The sequence below is a fragment of the Typopeltis vanoorti genome, chromosome 13 (assembly GCF_054136105.1).
Source record: "Typopeltis vanoorti isolate ZY-2024b chromosome 13, IOZ_Tvanoo_1.0, whole genome shotgun sequence".
Taxonomy (NCBI): Eukaryota; Metazoa; Arthropoda; class Arachnida; order Uropygi; family Thelyphonidae; genus Typopeltis; species Typopeltis vanoorti.
Genome location: NC_143561.1, coordinates 26,582,061 through 26,601,064, shown reverse-complemented (window position 1 = coordinate 26,601,064; position 19,004 = coordinate 26,582,061). Strand labels below are relative to the sequence as shown.

General features: G+C 34.6%; 1 protein-coding gene across 1 annotated transcript in view; it reads right to left on the bottom strand.

The window, feature by feature from the left end:
• LOC150100002 (uncharacterized) overlaps positions 1–18,794 on the bottom strand; it is a 59,168-nt gene extending 40,374 nt beyond the window's left edge. The window contains exons 1-4 of the mRNA XM_090402881.1: positions 18,627–18,794; positions 5,484–5,615; positions 2,355–2,585; positions 607–848 (exon numbers count right to left, since the gene is read on the bottom strand). Of these exons, the coding sequence (XP_090259007.1) occupies positions 607–848; positions 2,355–2,585; positions 5,484–5,615; positions 18,627–18,708 (687 nt within the window). The 5' untranslated portion in view covers positions 18,709–18,794. The remainder of the gene's footprint in view (positions 1–606; positions 849–2,354; positions 2,586–5,483; positions 5,616–18,626) is intronic.
• Between the last annotated feature and the right edge of the window lie 210 nt (positions 18,795–19,004).

Below are 19,004 nucleotides of genomic sequence, written 5' to 3'. Positions count from 1 at the left end.
TTTTTACCTCTTAGTAAACTAATCTTGTAAACTGTATGGATTGCAAGATCAATCACTTAATCAAAAGTTATAATAACTGAGATTAAAGGTGAAAAGGTTCTTTCGAAACATTTTGATAATAAGGGATATTGTTTATAATTTTATGATCGAGTTTTATATATAGATCACTTCCACACATGAGAACTTGCAGATCCTAAAGTGGATTGGTGCCGCAAATGGACAAATGTGTGAGTTCTGCAATATTGTAAATCATATTCATTTTTTGAAAGAAATTCACGTTCTTAAATTTGTAAAATTGGAGACAGCCCCCATTAAAAAGTGACATAATAAACAATAATAATCTATAACAGTTAAATATGTATACTTCTTTCAGATAGAAATTCATGAACAAAATCTGGTTAAATCTAAAACAAAAACTGATGTTAGATCCGAAGAAAATTAATTTCAATCCATAATAATAAACGTAGAATGATCTCTCAATTTTCTGAGATATTATGTTAAGCGCAATAGCAATTATTCTATAGTTTCAATACCGAAAGTTTTAAGTTACAAAATGCTTTAGATTTAACAAAGAAATAAATGAATTTTACAAAAATCGTCACTTACTGGGTCTGTCAAAATGACGTTTACTAAAGTTTTTACTTCTTTTTCTTCTTCCTTCATTAGCTCGCCAATAATGCCCCGTGCAGACTCAGCATCCATAGCCAAAACAACGGATACAGCGTTTTCTTGTTTTTGTTTTAGTGTTTGCTTCAGATATTTTATCGCCTCCGAGACGCTTTGAACCCCTTGAATGTCTAGAGACTTCAGGTGAGTTAGCTTCTGTAATTTCTTTGCCGATTCTATGCCTATAATCATAAAACAGAACAACAAAAAGTTTAAATATAAAATTTTAATAGTTTGTGATCGAATTAGTTACAAGGAAACTATAGTCATCTTGCTATATCATATGTGCTTCAATTATTAGATTTTATAAAAAGATTCCAGTTTTTATAAATCAGATATGTGATTTTTTAATTTAATTAGAAATTAAGGAAGTGACAGCTGCCGTTAAAATAATAATACTAATAATCCCCCTGAAGGAACGCGGCCTTGTCGTGGTGGTGAGGATTGCGTGCTTCAGTGATGTTGAGAGCTATTCTGGCGGTAGCATAGCTGCCGACAAGGGTGGAATTATTATTAAAAATAATAATTCCTTCACCCTTTTCATTGTTTCATTGGTAAATGATGGTATAAATCCAAATTTTAAATACTCTTGCGAATACCGTCTTCACTTCTTTGCTATCAGGGAACAACCGCCATTATGGGCACTATAACTTCAAAAAAATTACACAGTAAATTCAAAGTTATCAGATCACTGAACACCACTCTGATAGCTATGGGCGATAAATGCGCACTAGTCCTGATTGTCTCTGTTCTAGATGTCTTCATCAGGGAGAGCGTGCGCTTCTCCCTCCTTGGCTCAGCCGATCAGCCAGTTGGCCTTGCATGTTTACTAGGCGTTACTCAAAATTGTTTTAGATGAAACATATCAACCCTTGGATAGCCACATCGAACCCCAGGGATCGATATCGAACCACTTTGAACCCCTGGTCTAGGTGAAAGTGTGAACAACGGATTGTGGGTTCGAATATCTCACTCTGGACTTGGATGGTTGTAAATGGGTTTAGATGGTTGACAGTTTTCATCGCCAGGTGCGAGAGTCTTCGCTTATTGGAGGTCTGGAATGGATTGAAAAAATTCCTCTCTTTCTCTCTTGCCTTTGCAATAGAACATTAAAATTATTAATAATCGTGTTCCTGCATCTTATTTTCTAAACATGCAGAATGTTTGCAAATATCCCACTTTTCGATTTTCTTGGGCGAGGATTTCGCCAAAGTTAGCTGTTATCTGGTTGATTTAGTATGAGTATACCAGATGATGAATGTTTTTTTTATAAAAGTTTTTATTTAATTTTATTTAAAATTAAGTATTAAAGTTATTAAATTTAATAAATAAAAAGCAACATTTCTGAAAAAAAATCAGGATTTTAGAACGCTGTAACGTTACATTTTTGATGTTCAGAAATTCATTGCGATGTATGTGCGATCTGTGACAACTAACTTGTCATAAAGCTAGGGTGATAACGTAACAACCTGCGTGAAATGAAGGAGGCAGTGGATAAATAAAAAGGGAGTCTAAACCTGGACTTTGCTAAAGTCAGAGACCTATGAAAGGTTAAAACTTTCTCCAAGGCTGTCGGGTTTTTGCCCTATCATTAGTAAACGAAGCAAGCAAAATATCAACAATTTCAATAGATGACATTACTATGGTATGATAAAGTAATATCCTTGAATATAAACACTATTGCTTACCCATATCATCATCATGCAAATAAATAACAGGTTTGTTTTCTTTGTCAACGAGTTTTGCAACAATTTCCACAGTATCAGGATACAAGTCAAGTACGCTTGGAATCCTAGAATTGGAGTACTGTGTGTTGATTACAGGAAGCGGGATATCTTCGTACTGCCGTAAATCATCTTCTTCTAGGCTCCAACTGGAAGTCACGAGAGTTAGAATGTCTCTTTGAATCAGCTGACAAACTGAAAACAGAAATACATGAATTTACATAATCCCAATCTTAGTTCAGTTACTCTACTCCATTTTTGTATAAAGTATAATAAACGAAATAAATAATAAATCTAAGATATTTTGTATTTTATACGGCATATATTATATTTATATTTATTCTTCATATATATTTATCTTCCGTGATTGTGTAGCCTGCTAATAACTTCCACGACGCTAGATTGGCATCAAAAACCATTATAGGTTACATTTTAATCATCGACTGGAGGAATTTTTGAGGCTCTTTTCAACCACTTCCAGCGTTTGCCAAACGACGGCGCAGCACGGTCTTTTAACTTCATAACTCAGAAAAATCAACAATAAAACTTTTACTATTTTACACAGTCAGAGTCCTGACTCGGCAAGATCAATAAACAGATTATTTCGAAAAAGCTAATTAAACCATTTCGACTTGTAATTGGTTTTGACTCAATATAAAATTCCTTCAGCCATGTTTGCTGGCTATATTGTTTAGTATTTTGTGTGTGTTGTGAGTTCGTTTCTTTATCCTGTAGCATAAAATTATTATGACATCTGTGAAATGGGAGTTGGTCATTAGAGAATTCTAAATTATATGTTTTATCGAATGGCAACCATACATATGAAGAGATTGCAGAAAAGACTGATATTTTATATCTAAATTGTTTTATGCTAAGTCGATTAACCAATATACTTTAAGCACAACTGTTACAATTTTTTCTTTTTTGATCCTAATGATAGAAGAATCACAAGACTAGCGCTTAAAGCTGAGTTGCTTTGTTTTCGAATTACTTTAGTTTAAGGCTTTGATTTCTTCTATCAGGCAACGCCTTCAGTTCAACCACGATATCAATATATCAACATTTTTGATATCGGCTCCTTGTTAAGCTTTGTCTTCAGTCTTAAGTCTGAGTCTTCAGTATTAACCGTTATAATAAGGGTAGTCAAATCTACTGTTCAGTCCTAATAGAGAAGTCTGTTTGCTGAAAGCATAAATTAAAACTTAGCTGAACTAATTGATCTAAGAAAATCTGCTCGTTTAGCTTGTTTTCTGCCTAATTTACTGTTTAGGTATAAATAATCAAAATATTTTAACAAAATAATTCAATAAGTCCGCACGGATGCCTAGTGGCTGTGCGCTTCGCAACCATATGCCTGGGGAAGGAGTGTCCTAGTTTCGATTCCCGTCGCTGACGTGAGGAGCTGAATGCTCTTCCATAGCCAAGTTAGCCGGTCTTGGGCGTGGACAGCAGGGTTTTTTCCCAGTTTATCCTGGAGTTTTTCATCCCGCAAAGCAGGCATACCGGCCTTGAGAACTCAACACTACAGGACATAGGATACACGGGCGTAGGCTGACCACCTTATCCCGTGAACGGCTTGAGGTCCGATGATTAATAAACCCTCAACACCGCAAGGTAAAAAGGGTAAAAGGAAGATGAAATAAATCAATAAATATGCAAATAACAATAAACTGATTTGCCAATCATGCAACTTACTTTTAAATGATACGATTTGCAATTTAAAACTGCTTTGTCTTATAAAGATTGGCATAAAAATTTTGCGTCCCAAAAGTTCTGGAACTTTAAGGGTATAAGGCGCTATTTTCCTCCATCCCCCAGTGGAAGGAATCAGCAGGTCTCTTCTTAAGGGTTATTTCTCTCCGAGAAGGGCTTTCTTTTCAATAACTTCAGTCATGCTTCATCTCTCTCTCTCTCTTTCTCTCACCACCATAAAGAATGGCAGGCATGGTGGTGAGAGAGAAAGAAATACAGAGAGAGAGAGAGAAAGAGAGAGAGAGAGCACTTTTCTAAAAGCATACTCCGATTACCAAGTTGTAAGTGCAAGATTTTTTGAACACTCCTTCCTTTGCCTTCGCTACCTCGTGTGTCTGTAGCCAGGGAATTAGAGTTGAAGTCATTAAGCCTTAATCCGAGTTTATCAAAAATTCATAAAAGAAAAAAAAAATCTGACTAGCCCATAGACTCCACAAACAACAATATGAATTAAAAAAAAAAACATACGTATTTCATTCTAAGATAGGTAATTTCTATAGTTTTTACATTTTCTTAAATTTAAAAGCAATTCATGAAGTTTAAGAGATAATGAACGATTAAAAAGTAATATTTTAATGATTGTAAATTAGTTGAGTAGTAAATCTCAATATAATAATGTTATTTCCATTAATAGCAAAACAATAAGACAAAACATAAATGAAGCAATCCGTCTAAATTGGGTTTGTTGTTAATGCAGTTATCACAAAAATTTGAACAGGTATCGAGAGATATGTAAACAATGTTCAAATAATAATATTAAAATTCAGCTTAATTTGAAAACATCCTAGGATTCAATATTTGGTGCATTTATCTTAAATTTTATAATACCTTTCCGAAACAAATAAAATAAAAAATAAATAAATCAGTAAACTTCCAGAAATACAATTTTATTAATACAGACCAGTTTACAATAAAACTTTTATTAATACAGACCAGTTTACAATAAAACTTTTATTAAAACCTACCAGTTTTCAATCAATCTGAACTACAACTAGCCAGTAATCACATTACACGTCTACAACAAACACGCATGCGTGATAATGAATAAGAACAATAAGTCCTCTCTGTCACGCGAAACGTGTAACCATAGCTACTAGTTGGTTTACAACGTTTTTTATGTTTCTTTTAATTTGCATTTACTAGTTTTTATATCTCCGTTAAACGCCTTGAAAAAGCCAGACAGTTTTGCTGGCGAAACTGGTAGGTTTTAATAAAAGTTTTATTGTAAACTGGTCTGTATTAATAAAATTATATTTCTATTATAAAACGACCAAATATGTATAATTTAAATCAGTAAACTTCTTTTATTATTCAAAGAGATTAGTCGAGGTTACGTCTTACCAGTTTTATTAATTTCTTCTGGAACTCTGTGCGTGTCCATCTCGAGTTCTAATTCCAGCTCGCTGTTATCAATTTTTTCCGCTAGGTTTTCAACCATTCTTACCATCACATCGTCAGCCGGTAAAAGTATCCCTAATCAAAGAAAATATGAAAATTTCGTAAATTGAAGTCGTTTAGTAATTGTGATTGTTGTGCTCATATTCGTGTAATATTTTATTAAATTAAATAAATTGTTTCGTGATGTAATGTAATATTTCTTTAAAACTATTAATGTTTTAATAGATTTAAAGATTTAGATATAAATTTTGTTATAATATTTTTTTAATGCAAAATAATTGATATTGGAATGTCTTCTAAAAACATTAACGTAATTTATATTCACCAACCGTTTTCTATTTTAATTTTGATTTTTTTTAAAAATTAAATACGTCTGATTGAAACGATATATTAAAATACTGTACATTCAAAATAGTGTTTAATACAACTTCCTGGTTATTTCTAAAATCGTTATGCAAGTTTTGAAGTATATCATGTAAAATTACACCTTAACTGCGAAGACTACAATTAAATTTACTCATTACTGAATATGCATGATTATTGGAAGTTTTTTTCACTTGGTTAGACTATACATTATATATTTAGTTTAATCCTGTATCCAAGTGTAAGCAAACAAAGTTTTTTTTTTCCTTCATACATAAAGAACTCTCAACATTTCGTTGAAAAACTTAAAAACATCAATATATCAAACACAGACATATTTGCAAGTCTAGACGTGGTCTCTCTGTTCACCGGTCGAAGAAGTAATTAAGATCATAGAAGATCTCTTTCCAAACGACATTGTGCAGCTTTTCCGCCATTGTCTCAAGTTTAACTATTTTAAAGTAAACAACGCAGTATATCAACAACTGGAAGGCTTAGCCATGGGCAGTCTCCTGTCACCCACATGTGCGGATCTGTTCATGGAAAAACTAGAAAATGACATTCTAGAAAAATAACTCCGAAATCATCAGTCTGGTGGAGATATGTTGACGATGTGTTCATCATTTGTTCATCCTCTATAGAAACAACCCCCAGCAACAGCCTATAGTGACACAGTACACATCGTCACGGCACATGTTAAGATCTCCTAAGGACAGCATCGCTTTCTACAAATACGCAGGAGTTTACAGCATATCATTTTCATGTGGACTGACTTACATAGGCCAAACTTCACGAAGCCTAGAAATCCGAAAGAAAGAACATGTCGGAGATGTGAATAACAACAGAAGACACCTCAGGATTAGCACATCATTTCTCAATTTCAAACCATTCCATAGATTGTGACAACAGCTCCAAGCCATGCATTGAAGAAGATTTCAGATGTAGAATCTTTAAAGAAGCTGCAGTGGTACTCAGGACAGGAGACAACCTCAATAGAAACCAAGACATAATATTAAAAGATATTTGGAAAAACTTAATAAATTCATTGTTTAACAGAACTCAACTACGCGAAAAAATTATAAAACGCGTTTTAATAACAATGAGTAAGTCTCCACGCCTTATACTCATAATGTCACGCGTGCTCTTCAATTTGTTTAACTGATTTTAGGTCCTTAGTGCCTTCTTTTGTTTTAGCATTTAATGTTAGTATCACCTTTCTCGTCTTGAAGAAGCCAGACAGACCCTAGCTGGCGAAACTTGTAGACGATTATATATATATATGTTTATCAAAATCATGGTCCAATAAAAAATCCAATATAATGTATCATATTTAAACAAAGTTTGCTATAATAAGTTTAGTTCAATCCTTTATCCAAGTATAAGCAAAAACATTTTGCGCCAAAGGTCCACCTTTACCACGAGTTGCCTCAGTCCTGAAGATACTTCGGGCACAAACTTTGTTTGCTTACACTTGGATAAAGGATTAAACTAAATTTATTATAGTTTAACCAAGTGGAAAAAACTTCCAACATCTTTCTCTAAATCCAGAATAATCTAATAATAAGGTGAGACACCTTTTGGCAACTCGTATAGGTAAATATGACTTTTCCATTACTTCCACCTTAGTATCACCGCCTCGGGGTCTAGCTCCCACTGACGAGACCTTAATAAAGGTCGAAACCGGTCTGAGTTGTGGCCATTAATGCATAGCATTATACATGTCCGCAAGGAGATGTGCTTTGCATTATGGGAGATACTAAGATAAGTGATGAGAGCTTGGTTCACCTTTACCACGAGTTGCCTTACTCCTGAAGATACTTAAGGTGCAAACTTTGTTTGCTTACACTTGGATAAAGGATTAAACTAAATTTATTATAGTCTAACCAAGTGGAAAAAACTTCCAACAAACAAAGTTTGAACCTGAAGTATCTTCAGGACTGGGCCAACTCGTGGCAATGGTGGACTGACTTCACATCACTTGCCTTAGTATCCCATAATGCAAAGCACATATCCTTGCGGACATGTATAATGCTATGCATTATGGGAGGGGTACCCTTCGACCTTTATTGAGGTCTCTTCAGTGGGATACTAAGGCAAGTGTTGTGAAGTCAGTCCACCTTTGCCACGAGTTGCCCTAGTCCTGATGATACTTAAGGTGCAAACTTTGTTTGCTTACACTTGGATAAAGGATTAAACTAAATAATTTATGCATGATTATTATTACTGAGAATGTGCATGTTCATATCTAATTAGAGATTATCAGCTCCATCATCACTTTCGTTTACTTTTTTCCTGTATGCATTCAAGCATTCTAACCATGACGAAACTCTGTTAATGGAAGTAATTTTGTGATACGATTATTCTTATATTTTGGAAAAATTATTTTATTAAATTAAAATAAATTGGTATTCGAAATATTTTGGAGTTTTTGGTATTTCTGCATTTTAGGGTGCATTTCACAGCATCTGTAGCATGTATTGAATTCGTTTTACAGAGTCCCTCTGTAGGTGTACATACCAGCCATTAAATTAGAAATCTTTATGCAGATGTACGTAAACGTCACTTACGCAACGCATATGCAAAATGCTTGGTCACTGCTGGTCGGTAATCATTAATAGTAATGATCACAATGGGAAAAAACAAAGGATCATTCCAAGTTCGATAACGGACTTATTGTATGTGGCCGTCTGGCTGGAGCCACGATTTCGAAACAGCACAGTTGACTGGTTCTCAAAATGGGAGATATTTCTGGTGTTTAATCAGTAGAAAAATAATCCACATTGCTTGTATAAGAAGCGTAACTGTGGTCCTAAGACGGTCTGTCAGGAAAGAGGTCGTCGTCGTCGTCTGAGAAGGTTTGTTCGGACATTTCTTGTGCAGCAATTGACCGAAGCATTTAATGAAGGCTGTTCCCGAACCATATCTCACCGAACCGTGCGTAGGGAACTGAAGAGGATCGGTAATGGCAGTCGCATGCTTATAAGGAAACCACTGATTTCTGTGAAGAACCGGAACACCGTGACTGGACACTAGAACACTGGAAAAAAGTCATGTGGTCCAACGGTACGGTACACCTTGTTCTGTACCGACGGTACACAGAGGGTTTGGCTGGAGCCTCATGAAGCAATAAACCTTGTAAACAGAACTCGAAGTTCTGGAGATGGTGTTATGGTGTGGGTTCTGTTAGTATGGAACGGGTCCCTTGATATTGCTGGAAGATCAGGTGTCTTCCCAGGAATATCTGAACATTTTTGCCGATCAAGTTCATGCTGCAATGTTGACTTTTTAATCAGCAGGTGAGAGTTGTTTCATGGACGACAATGCTACAGTCCATCGCTCTTTATATAGAGGGCATAGCTGTAAGGCCAGAAATGAAAAGACCCCATGGCCCTCAAGTACTCTAATAGCATAAAGGTCATAAAATAAGAAGGCTGATAAGGCCTTATAGGAAAGATTAAAGTAAGTGGATCTTCCTCAAAGTAGAAGAAGGAGAGAACAGATCCAGTTAGGGATCCTTGGGAGTGCCGCTTCCCTTACAATCAAGATGATTGCCCTGTTGGTGCACGAGTCCTTATTCATTATATTCGGACCACCCCACCATACACACACACACACACATGGTGGGCTCCCCCTATCCGTCACCCAGGGGATGCGCTCTCTAGGGATTACAGGCCTCCCCCCCCCCCGAAAGATTGTAAGATATACATATTTTAAAACAGTCAGTTTTTGTTATCTCTATAGATCGTATTTATTAAAAAATTAAATACAGTATTTACAAACGCTCCGTTAGGTATATAACGTAATTGCATTACGTGATGATACCGTATACGGAAGAAAGGCAGCCGATATAATTAACCAGTACGCTATCTATAATTTCTACTATTAGGGTGACATCTAGTAATCATTTCTTTTTCTTAAAATAAACAATCGAGGACTTTTTTTTATTTCAGTAAAATGGTGAATATTTTTAATTGTCCAGTTATCAGATCGTTTTTACTAATTGTTTACTAATTCGTTACTAATTGTTTAGATACAATTAACATTTCCATTAAACTTTCTGTTTTAAATATATATTTTTATTTATAGTTTTGATCAGACTTACTTCGCATATATTTCTGCTAACCCTAAAAGTTCAGAAATCGTAGGAAATTAATTTTGCAAAAATTGCCTCATCACAAGTAAAATAAGGAAATAATTTGATTATAATCAGATCATCAAATACATTTTTGATCATCACATATGTCGTGATCCGTGAGTTATTCTAGAAAAAGTTTTCAGGTTACTGTCCAAATTTTTTACACGTATGAAAATGATCAGATACAGAACAAAAAAAAAAGGGGGGGGACGTTTGGCAATAGCATTCTTGTATATTATATTATCAGGCAAATGAATCTAGAGTCATTCTTCGGGCTTGTGTAAACAGTTTACTTATTATCATTTGTAGCGTGTGATTTTTTTGCTTAGTTTCGAAACGTTTTGGACATTTTATTACTGAAAATGATTTGAACGAAAGCAAAACTAACGCTTTCAACTCCAAATGGCAAATTTCAAAAATACGTCCAATCTAAATACAGGAATTACATAAGTACCTACACATACTGGTCACTCAATTAGAACTTTTATTTAATACCGTGTTGGACCCCCCCCCCCCCAGACACACACACCTTTAGCCCGAATTACGGCATATATGCGATTTAGCATAGATTCTACAAGGTGTTGGATAGCATCTACGTCTACAACATACCAGGTATTCGCCAGACAGTCCTTTTAATTGTCTCGGATTTGACGGAAGAGGACTTTGCTCCTGGATCTGTTTTTCTCACATGTCCATACATTCTCAATGGGGTTCTTCTATAATCTACTCTTTCCCCTTCAATATACCCTATTCCTCCTATGGGTTTAAATTCAGAAGAAGGCTAGTTCAGAAGCCTTAAGGTAGCAGCCCTACCACTGAACTATTCCATTGTCAGGCTAGTCCCCTGACATGGAGAACATAATCCTACTTGTAAGCTGACAGAAAAAGATAATCGGATTGAATCTATGGCAAACGACACTGGAATGGAAAAGGTAAAACAAAAATGGAAACGACAAAATATAATACATATAGCAAACTTGAATGTATGAGGAATAGCATATAAAGAAATAGAATTAGACCAAATATTAAATGAAAGAAATTTTAACATAGCAGTAATCACTGAGCACAAGCAGGAGTCATGATATGGATTCATAACTCCCTTTCAAAACAGTTAAAACATTATAAATTATGGAATAAAAGAATAATAGAAGCTAGAATAAAAATAGATTGAGGCTATTTAACAATAATTGGTTTATGTGCCCCAGAAGAAGGAAGAGAACAGGATAATATTGATTTTTATAATCAGCTACAAAACATATATAATAAAATAAATAAAAATGATTACGTAATTTTAGCAGGAGACTTAAATGCAAGAATTGGAAACACGAAAATTAATAATAATATAGGAATACACGAAGAACATATTCTAAATAGGAATGGTAAAAAAATTGATTGATTTTGTACTTTATAATAGCCTAAAAAGAATGAATTCCTTCTATAAACATAAAGACATACATAAATATACTTGGACAGCAAGAGGATGGAAATCAATATTAGATTACTTCATATTAAATGAAAAGACATCAAAGTTATCTTTAGATGTTAGAGTTCAGAGAGGATATGAAATAAGCAGTGACCACTTCCTTGTTAAAATAAAATTAAAATCACCACCTAAATGGCTACAAGTAACAAGAACAGAAAGAAAAATTGAAACATTTGTTTATAAAACTAGACTATTGAATGACACAAATGTACAATGGCTATATGAACAAAGAATTAACCAATATCTAGATAAAATAAAACAAAATGAAGAAATAGAAATAGATTGGCTTAATATAAAAACGATACTAAATGGAGCTTAGTAAAGATCAAAAAATTCAATAAAAGGAAAAAAACTGAAGATGTGGGATGATACAATCAAAGAAATAATCAAAAAGAAAAAAGAAGCCTACCACAAATGGTTAAGCAGTAAAAGATTAGAAGATGAAATAGAATATAAAAGAATAAGAGCCATAGCTAAAAGAGAAGTCAGAAAAAGACATAGAGAATCATGGAACAAATTTGTTTCTAATTTAGAACATGATTTATATAAAATAAGACCCAATGTATATAAGATTTTGAAACACTTAAATGCAGATACCAAAGAAAATATAAAATTAAACACCGAATTGAAATTAGAAGAATTTCTAAATTATGTCCACAGAATTGTGGACAGACAAATATTTGAAAAAAGACAACTGGCAAACAATTAACGAAAATGAAAAAACTAAAGAAGAATTAGAAATCAGCCTGAAATAAACAAGAAACAGAAAATCACCTGGAGAAGATAAGCTAGGTTCAGAACTCTTTAAATACTCAGGGACAAGATTCAAAGAAACACTCTTATTATTTTTAAATAAAATTTATTCAACTGGTATCCTCCCAATAGAATGGAAAAAAGCAATTGTGATTCCTATCTTTAAAAAAGGTAATAGTGATGACCCTAAAAACTATAGAGTTATCAGTATACTAAATTCCTGTTACAAAATATATATAGCAGAATCTTAAACAGAAAACTAATGAAATATTCCGAAAACTTTATTTTAGAAGTACAGAATGGATTTACAAAAAGACGATCATGTATAGACCAACCCTTTTGCCTAAAATTAATAATAGAGAAAAGAAGAGAATATAATTTAGAAACACATATTGCATTTATTGAGTTTGAAAAAGCATTTGACAAAGTTAAAAGAAACATATTATTTAACATATTAAAAGAAAGATAAATACCAAATAATATCCTAAAAGCTATCAGAAGTATATATGAAAATAATCAAATACAAATATGATTAAAACACGAGCTATCATATACGAGAGAGATAAACCAAGAGGTTCGACAGGGATGTCCCCTCTCATCAACTCTTTTTAATATCTACTTAAATGAAATAATAATAAAATGGAATAAAAATTTACATCAAGGAATTAAACTTTCTCCTACTGTAAACTTAAACACTCTCCTCTTTGCCGACAACCAAATAATAATTACAAATTCTGAAGATAACTTACAGAAAGCTATTTTAGATCTAAAAGATATCCAAAGATTATGGTATTATAATAACAACAGAAAAATCAAAAACTATGGCCTTTAAAGGACAAGATCCAGCAAGAACTAAAATAGCAATATATAACAAGATCTTAGAACAGGTGAATTTATTTAACTACCTAGGATGCATGATCACATATGAAAATGAAAAAAGATGTAAACGTAAAAATTGCAAAATATTTTAAAATAACAGGTGTAATTAACTCTATATTTAAACAAAACCTAGTTCAAACACAAACCAGGCTAAAAGTATACAATACATTAGCCCTACCGGTCTTAATGTATGGAAGCGAAATCTGGACAATAAAACAAAAAGACAAACAAAGATTAACAACAGCAGAAATGAAGTTTATGAGAAAAACTGCAAAGTATATCCTATTTGATCACAAAAGAAATGAAGATATTATGAAAGAATTAAACCAAGAATCAGTAATAGAAAAAATTAAAAAATATAAACATAAATGGATGGAACACGTTCAAAGAATGAAAACAGAAAGATTACCAAAACAAGCCTTAAAGTACAAGCCATTAGGAAAAAGAAAACCAGGACGTCCTCTTAAACGATTCAACGATGACTTCCAAGGCTGGAACAGGCCATGCTAGGCCTAAATCCTTGATACGCATGATGATGATGATGATATCTTACAATAATTAAAAAAATCAATAAGAAATCTCTTATTAAAGGGATAAAAATCCTATGTTTTTATATAGCCAGTAAGTGAAACAAAAGATCAAGAACTACGTCATCGTGTCATTTTGAGAATTAAGAAACGACACCAGGTGAAGCGTAAATGTAACAAGTGAAAACCTTGAAATAATTATTATAAATACACGAAAAATTAATTACTCGTGTCATTATGTTAGACCACATATCGAATTGTCTACGCAGATCTAGTCGCCTAGATATGTGAGTAATAAAGAAATTCTTTAGAGAGAGAGGGCGCAGAAGCGAGTGACTAAAACTGTCAAGACTGTGAAATGTTGAGTATGAGAAGAGAGCTTGAGGGATATGCTCTGCAGAGCTTGGCGGATGGAAGGAGAAGTGTGATATGATTGAGACAAGATAAATATGGGAGAATTATTGCATAGGGTGATATGTGGGGGAAGAACGAAGTTTTATTCCTGGAAGATGTAAAAGTGAGATTCCTGGAAGGTGAGAACGAAATTAAAAAAAATTTCGTTGATCTCACCATCATTTTTTTCCTCTTTTAAACAGCTTATTTAAAACTACAGAAGCATGTCTTAAGTTGTAAAGAAGTTTCGTTTCCTCCTTCAGAGATCCATTTTGCTCGGCTGATTATGCTTTTCCAAGGTATTCAACAAAGCCAAAATTAAAATATTGAGTTGAGCCATTTTATGAAAATAAAATTAAAAAAAAAATGAATTTTGTATTCGACCACATTATCAGTTTTCATATTTAAAGATATGGCAGATCACCCCAGTGTACTAATAATGACATTTTTAACAGAAATGCGCCTCAGCCTTTGTTGGTCGCCAGGTGTCGAATAGTTTCTTTTTTTTTTTTTATCAAAAACAGTTCAGTATGTGAAATTGTTATTGGTAAACCTTTTTTTAAGACCCTGGAAAAAGCAATAATGAAAAGCGCAATAAAATTGTAACTCGTCGAAATTGAATCTTTCAGCTAATGTAACATCGAGGCAACCCCGAAAAGACACCTAGATATGCGCTGCTTTGAAAAAAGTTAACGGACACCCCAACGGACAAGGTGCATCGTGCCATGCAACGAGTCACGTGTTTGCGACCGGTATAAATTGGATGAATAGGATGCTTCTAAGTCAGTGCACCTGTGTCCAGATGAAACGGTTGCGAGAAGGGAACTGAAAGAGAAGTTTCAGTTTGAGTTTGAAAGAGACGTTGTGATAGGATGCCATATTGCAAGCCAATCTGTTTGGCAAAATTGCTGACAAATTGGGCCATCCCAGGTCAATCACTCAGCAATAACACACTCATATGTAAGCGTAGGGAGTCAACTGCAAGTGCTACTCCAGCAGTGGACGACCCACCACACTCACCCAACGCGACCATTGAGTGCCACGAATAATAATATGCAAAAACTGCCGTTCGTCGGCCGACACGTGGAATGCGGAGTTCCGGGCATCGACTGGAACACGAATCTGCACCAAAGCTCACAATATGGGTTACCATGGTAGGACCACAATTTACAAGCCCAACATTACTCGAACCTTCAGTGGTGCAAAAGGCGTGTTCAGTGGGACATGAAAGCTTGGAAAGCTGTGTCATGGAGCGACGAATGGCACTACACCGTCTATCGAATAGATGGACAGATGTGGCGGATGCCCAGGAAACTTCTCTTACCAGAGTGCGTAACCCCAACTATGAAATTCGAAAGTGTCGGTGTGATGGCACGATTCAATTTTTCCTAGTTTGGCCTCGGACATCTGTTTGTGGTCGAATATTGAATTGCAGAGGTGTCTGAAGATTCAGGACAATGCAATGCTCCTAGTTTGTGGCTGTTCTATGGAATTGACCATTGTCTCTTTCAATGCGCCGTGTCATAATAAGGCTGCTGCTGAAACTGCGTGATTTGCGGACATGAACGTCATCACACACACACACACACACACACACACACACACACACACACACACACACACACACACACACACACACACACACACACACACACACACACACACACACACACACACACACACACACACACACACACACACACACACACACACACACGACTGGCCTCCATAGAGTCCTGATCTGAACATCTGTGGGATGAACTGAGGAGTCGGGTGAGGTCAAGGGACGTCCGCTCCACAACAGTCCAAGACCTCATTACATTCCTACAGGAAGAATGGTGTAAAATTCCCATTTACCGCTATCTTGCGCTTCTGGAAAATATGCCCTATAGAAATGTTGCAGTCATCGCAGCGAAAGGAGGTTCTACATCTTATTATGGTGGATGCCATGGCCTGGTTGTTCCTCACACTGTGGTGTACTTTAACTTCTTTCCAAGTAGTGTATATCGTAAAGTGTTTAGGTTGAATTTCTAACCTGGATTTTTTAAATAAAATCTAATTAAATAAAAGATAGAATTTAAGAATCAGTATATCTAAGACGAAATATACGATATACATCTTTCGTGAGGGAAAAATAGCGACGGCATTTTGATTAGATTTGCTAAGCAATATATCAATTTTGAAGTATTTATTATGCTGGATGAAGTGGAGATAGGCTGTGATCTCATAGTGCTAATAAGGTTTAAAGATTTCATAAGAATTTGGTAAAGTCAAGAATGATGTAAGTGGAATAGTATGGTGGGCTTAAAAACGACGAAGGAGGATATCATAGGAGTAGTGAGGACAGAAGCGAAATATAGTGGAATTAGTCCAAAGAAGAATTAGTTCAAGGAAAAGATTCGAAAACTGATCTCATTCGGAAAGGAAGTCTAAAGTCTATTATGAGGTTTCATTGGCATTGAAGAACGAACAAACATAAAACGGTAACCAGTGATAATCAAAGCATAAATATAGCATTATGGGTTGAAATGAGCATGTGTACTTCCGTTTTCTCAATACGGAAAGTTGTAAATAACAATGTTTTGGTGAAAGGTGTATTCTTTTTACAGTTTTCATGATTTCACAGCGGTCTTTGTTTTACAAGAAATGAGTTTTTCTTGCGAGCAATTATTTAGATGTCATCTGCGCAAATATAAAACAAGCAAATGTTTTTTTGTTTTTTTTTTCAGGTTCAAAGCGCAGAAAATGTATCGTTTATACTAAGACGGTTGTTTTGTGAAAAAATCATGAATATTAAAATTTCTGCAGTTTTCTTTTGTCCTGATGAAACTAGCTAGAACTATTTTCTGAGGGCAGATACTGTATTTATGGCGGTTTGGTTTTTTTACTCTGAAATTGTGTTAGAAGCAGAATTAGTCAGCCTTATTTGGTTACCTTGGCTGACCGAAATTCAGATTTTTCGTTTTAGGAATTGAGAAAAGTGTTATCTGAGAAATGTATGTATGTGTGTGTGTGTGCGTGCATGTGTTATGAGCTATGGTCATTTATTTCCAGTATTTAAATTTTCTTCTAAACAATATTTTGTCACCATAATTGTCACAGAGCAGTAATTTGGGTATTATTATTATTTTTATTATGTAGGTATCTCCATGAGTGAGAGACTCATCAAGGAAGGGCCCTGGAACGTGTAATTCCTTGATATCTATCATATCTTTCCTTCCAAAGTCACCAATGACGCACTCACAATGTCCACGAATAACTTACTCCATCCACTCACTACACGCAGAGAAATAAAAAAAAATAGTCTTTAATTTTTGTTGATCTCCAAATAGTATTGTACCCACCACCAAAAACATTATTCGTAACGTATCAGTTTATATGATAGAGAAGTGGTTAATTTAGCTTCGTAATGTTCAGGTAACCGATTTTAAGAGTTGGGAAAATTGGGTATATTTCATGAACGAGGAATATCCGGCTTTCGATGAGAACATACTTCATCCCATTCTCGCCATGATGAAAGGAATCTTGACATGTTTTTTTTTTTTTTTAATTATTTTTTTGCAAATAAAGGGGAATTAATCAGTCTCACACGAAAGTAATAGGGCTTCCGGAAAATCGGGTTTTTTTCGAACCTCAAATAGGCCAAAAACACACATGCACTTAACAGATCTAATATTACATAATGGGTAGTAGATGGTGTGAAGATTGCAGTGTGCTGTGCTACACTGGATCACGTAGAGGAAATGGTTACTGTTGTAGTAATATGTTTGTGTAATATGTAGCGTCGATTCCTGAGATGAGTCCTATGACTCCGTGAAGGTTAACGTTATACAAAAATAATGTCCTAAATTTCTGAGATATAATTACATGCGTTCATTTGCATATGATTCTAGAATTTTAAGGTTATATAGTATACACGTTAAAGGCAAACACTTGCTAAATTACTTAAAATTATTGAAATAAAATTACTGAAAAGTTTTATTTCAAAACTGTTCAATTTTACTTTTAGAGTACATGTTTATAAACCGAAATTCTTAATACTTAGATGATTTTTGATATATGAAATAGATTCTCCCATCTTTGTCCACACATAGGATGGTTGCGCTTGTTATAGTTATGCTGCATACATCCAAGAGTTAAAATTCTTTGAATGCTTCCAAGTATTTCATGTTTGGTTGGGAATGAGTTGAGGTTTATCAGCGCTTGAGACATTTGGATGCCTAAAGCCTAGGAATCCAAATATTTGAAATGAGTCCTAACGCTTAGGACTTATCCATCATCCATAGCATATCAAACTTATCGTAATGGTGAATTTGATAAATATCGTAGATGGTGCATTTACTGGTGATAAAAAGCTGTAAATTTTAGTAATCACTTAAAAAAATTCGCAAAAATGTTACTAGAGTTCTTCTTATACAACAAATGATTATTTTTCCTGGGACAGGTTTTCTATATTGTTACAAATGCAGCCATAACGAGAGCCTAACCGTTCAAATATAACGGACCGTTACAACTTCCTGTAATCTGTACGTAGCTACTTATACAGTACTTACCTACGGGCACTTTAACTCTCTCTTGTGCATTTCCTATAAGAAGAAGGCTCGCAAAAACAAAGACAAGCAGTTTCGTCCCCATCGCTCTTTTCTGAGCCCCACAGATAATCACAACAGGGAAAGATACCAAATTCTTTTAGAAAGCCTCATCCAGCTTTCTACGTGTTTTTATATATTCCCTGAATCACGAACATTATTTGAAGTGGTGCGATATGCGCGTACTTTGTCAACTAAATTTATTGCTAATATTATTCATAAACATGATTACATCAGACAAGTAACGAATCACGATTCTTCGAAGTCAAGATAAAGATGGATCTCTCAGCGAGTAGGGTGCAAGGTCAAAGATATTCAATCTAGTGGGGAGGGCTTTCTTGA